We start from the raw sequence: 10,091 nt of genomic DNA on the forward strand, positions 1-10,091 counted from the left end.
CTAGCAAGTGGTAACAGCCACCTTTTCGAAGGCCTGCTATGTACTTTCCACTATCAGAGCCGTTTCCCATGTGCCTTCCCTGCAGCTTAACAGACATGAGGTTTTCTTCTTGAACTCGTGTACACATCAGGCATCTGAGACGTGGGGGAGGGAGTTTGTTCGGGGTCTAGAGAGGAGCACAGTGAGGCCTGAGCCCAATCCGTCCGGTTCAAGGCCTGTAGTTTTTTAAGGCCTGCCAAGGCTCCCCCTCAGATGTGGGCTCCTGTCTAAGCCACTGGAGAACTAGTAAATGCCTCGAGTCCCATTTCCCCTTTCACAGTGCTCTGTTGTTTCTGCAGATTGAGCCGTATATGCCATATGAGTTCACATGTGAAGGCATGCTGCAGAGAATCAACGCTTTCATTGAAAAACAGGTAAGGCCCGTCCGTCCGTCTATCCGTCTGTGTGTGTGTGTGTGTGTGTGTGTGTGTGTGTGTGTGTGTGCACGTGCGCACGTGCACTGGGAACCACTTCCTGGTTTCCAGCCCTCACTTGGTGTACTTCTGCGGTTAGTTGCCTGCTTTGGAAAACTTCATGTGGCTCCATGACACCTTGTCATTTTTAAATGTTGCACTGTCATGGCCACCCAAGGGAGCCAGTCTTCCCTTGGAGTGTGCCCTTTGGGCCAACGAAAGGTCATATAGACACTGGAATGATGGAGATGGGGTCCTTCCTGAGCACTGGCTTGTACCCTGAGCAGACCAAATCATCTTGAAGACTCAGAAGGGGTGATGGACAGCGGCTCTCAGTCCTGTCTTCATTTCTCACACCACGCCCACCCACCCCCCACACACACAAAAGCAAAGGCTAGGGTCTGGAAAGATAGCCCCAGTCAGTGAAGTGCTGCCTTGCAAGTGTGGGGATCTCAGCTTGATTCTTAGAAACACATTTGAAAAGCCAGGCCTGGAAATATACACCTGTCATCTCAGTGCTAGGGATGGGAAAGCCCTGGGATTCACTAGCCTAGCCTAGTTGGTAAGCTCCAGGCCAGTGAGAGACTGTCTCAAAAAGCAAGGTGAGCAGAGCCTGGGGAATGACCTCTGGCATTGTCTGGTGCGCGACATGTTCATGCATCCACACACCCTTGAATACTCACACACACACACACACACACACACACACACTCAAATGCAGGAATCAAATCTACATTTTCAAAGTGTCTCTTTAAAGGTATAAACGCAGCAGCTCTAAACAGGACTCTTGAGTGGTTTTCAAACTAGGCCCCCTTTCAAATGAAGCCTTCTGTGAAACCCAGAGGTGAGGGCAACAGCTGTCACTGTGGTCCTTAATGATGGTTTAATTCCTTGGGCTTCAAAAGGAACGCAGACCCAGAAAGAGTCAAAGCCAGAACCCCTGTGGGTAGGGAAAGCTGAACTTCTTGCCCAGCCCAAAAATACAGGGTTCTCTTTATAGGGCAAAAACAGAATATTCAAGGGTGATCACGGGCTGTCTGCACAATGGGGATAAGAGCTGCAGGGCTGAGAATAGAAACAGCACAGGAGAAACATAAATCTAGACTGCCGTCCCACGGGCATGTCAAAGGAAGCTGGTGCTTCAGGGAAGCTGGGGCTCCGGGGGCCTGGGCTCTGCGGTAACCGCATCTGGTCAACCGGGCTGTTAGGGGAGTGAGGCAGGCAACAAGAAATAAGTGAGTCGACATGCATGTGAGTGTGCAAATGCACGTGCACATGTTTGTAAGTGTGCATGTGAGTATGGATGCATACTTATATGTACAAGTGCAAGCGGCATATGTACACGGAGAAGACAAGGGGCTACTCTGGGGTCATTCCTTAGCTGCCGATCATCCTTTCCTTTGAGCTAGGGTTTCTGCACTGGCCTGTAACTCACCACTAGGCTAGGCTAAATGTCCCCTGAGCCCCAGGGACCTGTCTGTGTCCATAGCCCAGTGCAGGAATGACAAGCGCTGGGCAGCAAGTCTGGCCTTTCCCTTGAACTTGGATCCTCATGCTTGCATCACAGACACTTTAGCAACTGAGTCAGCTCCACCGTCCGGCCACCGGGATCCTGCTCCCGGTTCCGTGAGTTTGAGCATTCCTTACTCTTGCTCTCTGTTTCTTAGTAAATAAGGGTGACGGGGTTTCCTTCTCAGAGCTCCTGTGAGCTTTGTATGAGCCAGTACCCAGAAAGTCCTGAGAATAAGACCTGACATAGTTCTGAGGAGGATTAGTCCAGTCAACACTGTTAACAACACCAGGCTCTGCTGTGGCTCATGTTGGGAGCTCAGAGTTTTATCTCGCTCAGTCTAAACAGGACACAGAAAGGACAACAGTGTCATAACTCTGGCACAGTCCTTGCCAGTGTGCACATGCCGGATACCATCCAACCCATCCATGGGTTCTCTTTCCAAAGCTTTCATTTCCCATATCAGTCAAGACCTCAAAGTACTCAATGGAAAATACCAGTTGAGTACCAGGAAATCTTCCTGCAAGAAGAAGAAACTGTATTCCCTTCGTGTTTGTGGCGGGGGCTGCTCTAATGGTGTGCTTTACTTTTAGTTATTAACCTCCTGCCATGTCCACTTAAGCTTCGTCATAACTGTAGCCATACCCCAGAAGGCCAGGCGGCTGTGTGTGTATAGGCTTGGCGCTGTGCGCACTTGCTGCTCTTTTCAGCCTGCACAGATTGTAGGGTGTGCTGCTGACAGGAGCAACTCACTGAAGGAAGGGGTCACTCGGGCTCACCATGCAAGGGTGTGGCTTGTCACGGTGGTGTGAGTAGGCAGGCAGCAGAAGCAGGAAGCATCTGACCACGGTCCCTCAAGGGTCAGGATGCATAGGGAGCTGAACGGTGGTGCTCGGCCCACTTTCTCCTTTCTGTTCAGACCCCAGCCCACGGGATGGTGATGCTCACATTTAGGGTGGACACTTTCTCTTTGATTTGCCTAGTCTAGAAACTCGTTCACAGACATGACCGGAGCTTTTGTCTTCTAGGTGAGTCTAGATCCTGCCGTGTTGATAATATTAACCGCCATGGGGCAAGGGGTCTGTACTCTATCTTAGTCTACACAGTAAGGCCCAAGATGGGTCAGGAGTAACTGCAGAGTAGAAACCGAGACAGGCAGTCATGGGGCACACCGTGGTAGAGTCAGGTTTGGTTGCAGGTTTGGTGTAAAGCCATATCACCACTGTGCATCCGCCAGGATCTCAGATGTAGGTGACCCATAGCTTCCTCCCCCATGATTACAAGCATGTATTTTTTCAGATGCGTTTAGGTGATGAAATTCAGATCCATGCTTACAAGGCATGTACTTCACCCAGTGAACCATCCCTGGGCATTTCTTATACAACATCCTCCAAATTCCTCAGAAGTTAGCAATAAGGGGGTTATTTTTGGTCTATCTCAGGAACTCTATCAGAGCCAAATGTCCCATCAATGCATGATGGGAAGCAAGACCCTGTTGGATCAGATCAGGTCTCCTTGTAGCCACAGGCCCTGGATCCAGCACCTGGAGCATTCATTATATTTTCACAGTTTGCCCAGTATCTTCAAAGACAAGAGAGGGGATGCTCTTGACAGGAGGAAGCCGGTGGCTTGGAGGAGACCGTCCCCACACCTGGAGCCCAAGCTCTCATTAGAGGGGCTCAGCTTCCAGAGCCTTCCATGTGGGCTGCACAGAACATGGGCACTTTTATCCCAGATCTCTTTCAAGATTGCACGAACACACACGCGCGCGCGCACACACACACACACACACACACACACACACACACACACACACACACTCCCCCAGCAGCAGCAGGGACCAAAGGAAGCTAAATTGGCATCCTTTAACATCACCCCAGGCTTCAGGGTACAGTTTAAGAGTCACTGCTGGGAGCTTCCCTCACACCCGGCTAGCTGGGGTGCAGGCCTTCTCCCCATGGGAGGAAGCTGGCTGCTTGCCCTTCCCTGTTAGTGCCCTGCCAGGCTACAGTGAAGCCAGGGCTGCGGCTTGCCGTATTTGAAATGAGCTCTCTGAAAGAGGACTAACTCCAGATGATGGGGAGTTCAAACCAAAGTAAAAATCCACAGCAGTGGAATATCAGTTGTGCCCATTCCTTTTTTTAGGGGAATTTTAGGGGCCTTGATCCCCAAGACCCAACTGGTGGAAGGAGAGGACAAACTCCCACAAGTTGCCCTCGGGCCTCCACATATGTACTGTGGCACGTGTGGCACATACAACTAAATGTACACAAAATAAAACCACATCTTTAAAATTTTCATTTAAATTCAGGGTGGTCAGTCCGTCACATGGCTGTGTGGTTTTTTTTTTTTTTTTTTTTTTTTTTTTTTTTTTTTTTTTTTTTTTTTGGTTTTTCGAGACAGGGTTTCTCTGTATAGCCCTGGCTGTCCTGGAGCTCACTCTGTAGACCAGGCTGGCCTCGAACTCAGAAATCCACCTGCCTCTGCCTCCCAAGTGCTGGAATTAAAGGCGTGCGCCACCACGCCCGGCGGCTGTGTGGTTTGAACAGCGTGTCCTGTATCCCAGGCTGGCCCTGAACTTTGCTGTGTGGGCAAGGATGACCGTCCTGTGTTTTCACAGATGCTGGGATTGCCGGGTGTGTACCACCATGCAGTGCCAGAATATACATGTTTGACAGGGTCTGAACCAGCTCAGCCCAGCCCCGTCACGTGGTTGGTAAGAACTGTTTGGTCACACGCAAAGCAGCAGACATTGGGCCCCGCCCTTCACATGCAGGTACACACGTAGGGAGCTGACGGTGGGGGCGGAGCAGAGACAGAGAGAGCATCGCTTTGACTTGACAACTCTGTTGGTACATTCTTGATTCGTAGTCACTGCCTGACAATTTTGGAATAGCCAATCATACTGAGAAGCATGCACCAGCGGCAGAAAGAAGGTGAGGGAGGAGTACAGATGGTGTGGGCCCCAAGTGAGCTTGTTAACCAGATTGGCAATGGCTGTTTATCCCTTCTTCTGGCTGCAGAGATGCCTCATTGAGCTGGAATAGCCTCTCTTCCTACTTTACTCCTATCAAAACCTCCAGCATACCGAAACCATGCCGTCCCAGTCAGTCGCTCTTTACTGAGCACCAATTAGCTACAGAATGCCGTGGTAGCGGTAAGCCACTGACTCCTGGGCAGCCTGTAGAACTCAGTCCAGAAATCTGTGTCTTCTGGGAGCCTCCTCTGATTGCAGCTGCTGCTGCTCTGCCCCCTCCCTGTAGGGCCAGCCTTGACCGGCCTCCAGGTGTCCTTCACCATGTGCATAGGTCTCTAGTCTACTGTTCTAAAGTATTGGATGTGCCGGCCTTTACTATTAGATCATGCACTAAGCCTCTAAGGCCAGGTACAGCCCTTCATGTTCCCATTTCTGATGCCTTGCATGAAGCTGTAATGGCCGCCTGTAACGTTGTCAATGGGCACACACTTTTCCATCTCTTAGCAAGGATCTGTGGAATGAATGAGTTCGTAAATGAATAAGTGAAGGAGTGGTCAGCGTGAGACCGTGAGGCAGCTTGCATTGCTGGTAGCCTGGACTGTAGGTGAACGAAAGTGCTGATGTCCCTGTAGCCTGCTGATCACCCACTGACCACTGCGCCTGTGGGTGAGAGGAGGCTGATGGCCAGCCCTTCGGTTCCCGTTGTGCCCTCGAAGGCTCTCAGCCATTAGGTATCCTCAATATCCTTCTTACCAGCCCCCCTTTTATCTCTCAGAACTACAGAGGGATGAAGGGCAGGTGGCACTGTCCCCATTTCCTATATGGGTCAGGTGGAGGGAGCTTGTGAGGCACCTGTGAAGTCCCCTGCTGGGGACCAACCCCCTCTGCCATGCCTTCTGTGACAACTTGGGCTCCCTCTGATCAGCTCTTACCTTCAAGCTGTCTGGATGATTCTGTAAGCTTGAAGACTTTGATGCTATTTTTATTATTCCTGAACCTTTTGGCCCCTAGAACAGATAGATTCCTGAGAGGATGCCAGGCCATCATGATGGGCAGGGATAGGGTGCCCGTGCGTCCTTTCCATTCAGTGCAGCCTTGAGCTAGGGATGTGTATTGGAGGGACCTGGGGAAAACGGCTGCTGTCACACCAGCTCCACTGTGCAACCCCAAGGACAGTGCCCTTTGTCTGAACCTTGCAGTGACTCCTGCCCTGCTCCAGAATAGATGCAGGGCGACCATTCATCCAGGAAGCCCAGCTTCTCCATATGCCTCCCATCCTTTGTCCAAAAGCAGCTCTTGGGGGGCAGCAACTCTCCAAGGGACCTAAAGGAAGTCGGTGAGTGCCTGCCCTTTGCCACCTCTGCTGAGCTCCTTCCTCCATTCTGCAATTGCACACTGTGCAGGGAGCCACATGACACAGGACCTGTGCCCGGAGCCAGTGTTCATGGGGTCAGGCTTCAGACCTAGCTGGCCCATCTGTTTTTCTGACTTCCAATTTAACTTTGTAGAAGGGTAAGAAGGAGTGAGAAAGGAAACTGTAGTTGTTCCAAAACTCACCAGGTACAAAGGTAAAACCAGGGACTCTCAGAGGAGAGAGAAGTCGTAAAAGACAGAATCTGAACTTTGAGCCTTCTGAGCTTTCCGTTTCCCCAGCCTGATGTAATATGCTGGTTCACTCTCCGAAGCCATGGCACATGGCAAGATAGTGAACTTAGAATGGGGACGCTGTCTTCCAGCTAAGTTTAAGCTTTCTATCCATGAGTAGCCCCCACTGCTGAGGGCTTGCGGTGAAGCCCTACATCATGGCTGAGCATGATTCAAAGCAAAACTTCTCAGTTAGGGGACTCAGAGAAGACTCGGTGGTTCAGAGCACTCGCCGTTCCTGCAGAAGATCCAAGTTCAGTTTCTGAAATCCACACCAGACAGCTTATAACTGATTTTAACTACCTACAACTCCAGTGAAGCTGGTGCGCGCACACATACACACACACACACACACACACACACACACACACACACACGTGCATGTGCACACACACACAGGTTAATCTAAACAACAATAACAACAACAAACAAACAAAAACCAACTGGTTAGCTCACTGCTAGGAAGAAACTGGAAGGGTCTCCTACATCCCCTCAAAGGCAAGCTCCTAATGTCATGAAGACTCTAAGCCTCTACCTCCCAAAGGTCCCAGTATCTCCCAGAATGCCTCACTGGGGACAAAGCTCTCCACACACGGGCCTTTAGGGATATTAAAGGCACCAGGGTTGGGCTTCACCAAATTCAAGAAGCAGAAGAATGCTCACTTGCCTTCTGGTGCCGTTGCCGTCTGATCTGCAGGTGTACCTTGTGGATTGCCTGTTGTGACGGTTACTCTAATGGTGAACTACAGTCACCATAGAAACCCCTCCGGGTGTGTTGGTGAGGGTGTTGAGGGTAGAGCCATTTGAATGTTGGTGGCACTAGTCCACGAACTGGATAAGCAGAGAGGGAGAAGGTGAGCTGAACATGCTTTACGGTCACCCCATGCCCATGAACGCAAAGCAGTCAGCCGCCCCGCCCACCATGGTGACGGACCATCAGGCTGAGCCAAAACAAACTCGGCTTCCCTTAAGTTTGCCTCCGTCAGCGGAGCCTTCGAGGATGATGAATTGAAACTGTCTTCATTACGATTTTTAGTGGCTGTGGAAGGTACCCATTTGCTTCTGAGGACTTAAGTAAGGGGGCTTGCGTTGACCAGCAAGAACACGCTGTAAGCTTTCCCAGAGGCCTGTGTGTCTCTCAGCTGCTGGTTCTATCTATGACCTCCATCCTGTTGGATGCGCAGCCGTCATGTGCAAGCTCTCTACACACAGAGAACAGTGCCCATTAGTACAGGCTACAGTTCCGTTCAAGAGAGTAAGTCTGCACAGTCATGCTGTTGCCCTTAGCAACAGCATCCAGACCCGTGGATTAGTGCAGGCATGAACTACATGTAGTGTTTGGAGAATCCACGAGCAGGGGTCAAAGCTGATAGTAATGAGCCCGAAAGCGGTCCTCATGGGGAATGAGGGTGTGTACGCATGTACACACATGCGTGCGTACACACACACACACACACACACACACACACACACGCGCGCGCGTGTGGCTTTCTGACACAGAGCCTCTAGTCCAGGCTGGCCTCCAACTCATCTTGTAACTAAAGATGATACTCTGCCTACCAAGTGCTGGGAGTCTCCATACCTGGATCCAGTGCTGGGGACAGAACCCAGAGCTTCGCACACACGGGAAACATACCCTTCCAAGTGAGGCGAGTCCTCAGCCAGAAACTGGTGTATAGAGAGATCACAGCCTGTCCCAAGGATGTGTCCTTTCTATCAGGCTCCCTCAGCATGGTGCCACCCATGGTTGGTTGCCAGGCTGATGCTGCCTCCCTGTGTCCTTAGCTGATGATGGCTTCACTGTCGTTCTAGGACTTCTGCCATGGCCAAGTGATGTGGCCACCCCTCAGCGCCCTGCAGGTGAAGCTGGCTGAGCCCGGGCAGTCCTGCAAACAGGTGTGCCAGGAGAGCCAGCTCATCTGTGAGCCGTCCTTCTTTCAACACCTCAACAAGGAGAAGGACCTGCTGAAGTAAGTGTGCCAGTGAGGAGGCGGGGGCAGGGCTGCCTGGCCCCTGCCACCTGTCTTAGACATGGATTGAGAGGTGCCCAGATTCACTCTCCCAGCTCTGGGCTTTAGGAAACAATGTGGGAAGGACAGGCAGGTTGGCCCCCAGAAAAAGCTCACCTATCACACATGCACACATATGATGTGTGTGTGACCCAGGCTTGTGTGAGATGTGTGTGTGTGTGTGTGTTGTCTGTGTATATGATGTATGCATGCATGTGTGTATTTACATATGTAAGTGTTGGTTCGCATGTACAGTGACATGCATGTGGAGATGGAAGAACAACGGTGTTGCTCTTCACCTTCCATCTTGTCTGAAGCAGCCCCTTTGTCCTCTCCACTGCTGGCCTGTGAACTTCCAGGGACCTCCCTGTGTCTGCCTCGAAAAGCATAAGGCAGATGCTCACAGCCTGGGAGCAGAGAGGAGGGGAGCGGGGAAGAGGGGGGGAAGCTGACTCTTTCCTTTTTACTCCACCCAGAACATGAGACCATGGAGTGGAGCATTTCATACTTAGGCTGGGTCTTCCTTCCTTCCACACACATGCCCTGAGGTTTGTCTCCTAGGTGACAGTTGACAGCCACTATGAACCATGGCACTAAGTGACACTTAGTCACTGTCATCCCACTGGGATGGGGACAGTGACACACACGCCTCGTGAGGGAGGAAGAAGAAATCAGCCCCTCAGGCAGTGGAGTAGGCTCAAGACTGTCAGGCTGAGCCCAGAAAAGCAAGCCCCCCGAACCTGCCCCAGTAACACGGAGCCTTACATGTAGGTTTACATATTCCTGGGCTATCAGAGACGTGCAGTGATTGTCCAGAGTCACACAGCTCCGACGAGACAAAGCCCAAACTTAAACAGAGTTCTGCCTGGCACCCTCTACACTATATTGGAAAGTCAGGAGCAACTGGTTTTCATTAGCCCATGGGCCTCCCTTGTTCTGGGCAGATAGAATGAGTACTAATTGGAGGGGCTTGCACAGCCCACAAGAGAAGATTGAAAATTCTTTGAGATAAGAGCCTAGAACCATTGAGGCATGTCAGACACACTCTAACTCCAGCACTGAGGGGGCAGAAGCAGTGCAATCAGGAACTTGAGGCTATCTTTTCCAAGTTTGAGGCTAGCCTGGGCTATGTAAGACCCTGTCCAAAGGAAAAAAAAAAAAAGGGTTGAGAGAGCTTAGTGGGTCTCTTATTTGTGCTTGCCAGTCACTGGAGGAGCTGAGCTTGACCTCCAGATCCCAAGTGTCAAAGCTGGGCATGGCAGCCTAGGAATGCAATCCCAGTGCTAGGAGGCAGAGTCAGGAAGACCTCGAGTGCTAACCAGGCAGCCTAACCATATGAGAAAGCTCCTGGCCAGTGACAAACCCTGTCTCAAGAGAACAGGCTGGACAGTTTTCCTGAGGACAGACACACACACACTGTGAACTGAACAAGCAAAAAGGCCAGTATCTCTGGAGACAAAAGTCTTTAAAACAGGTCCTCCTCCTCCTCCTCCTCCTCC

General features: G+C 51.1%; 1 protein-coding gene across 8 annotated transcripts in view; it reads left to right on the forward strand.

Moving 5' to 3' along the window:
- Positions 1-10,091, forward strand: part of Mgat5 (alpha-1,6-mannosylglycoprotein 6-beta-N-acetylglucosaminyltransferase) — a 293,646-nt gene that overhangs the window by 276,359 nt on the left and 7,196 nt on the right. For all 8 annotated transcript variants that reach the window (XM_031380981.1, XM_031380977.1, XM_031380967.1 and 5 more), the window contains 2 exons: positions 339-413; positions 8,396-8,553. In XM_031380981.1, the coding sequence (XP_031236841.1) occupies positions 339-413; positions 8,396-8,553 (233 nt within the window). The remainder of the gene's footprint in view (positions 1-338; positions 414-8,395; positions 8,554-10,091) is intronic.

This window comes from Mastomys coucha, unplaced genomic scaffold (genome assembly GCF_008632895.1).
Source record: "Mastomys coucha isolate ucsf_1 unplaced genomic scaffold, UCSF_Mcou_1 pScaffold1, whole genome shotgun sequence".
Lineage (NCBI taxonomy): Eukaryota > Metazoa > Chordata > Mammalia > Rodentia > Muridae > Mastomys > Mastomys coucha.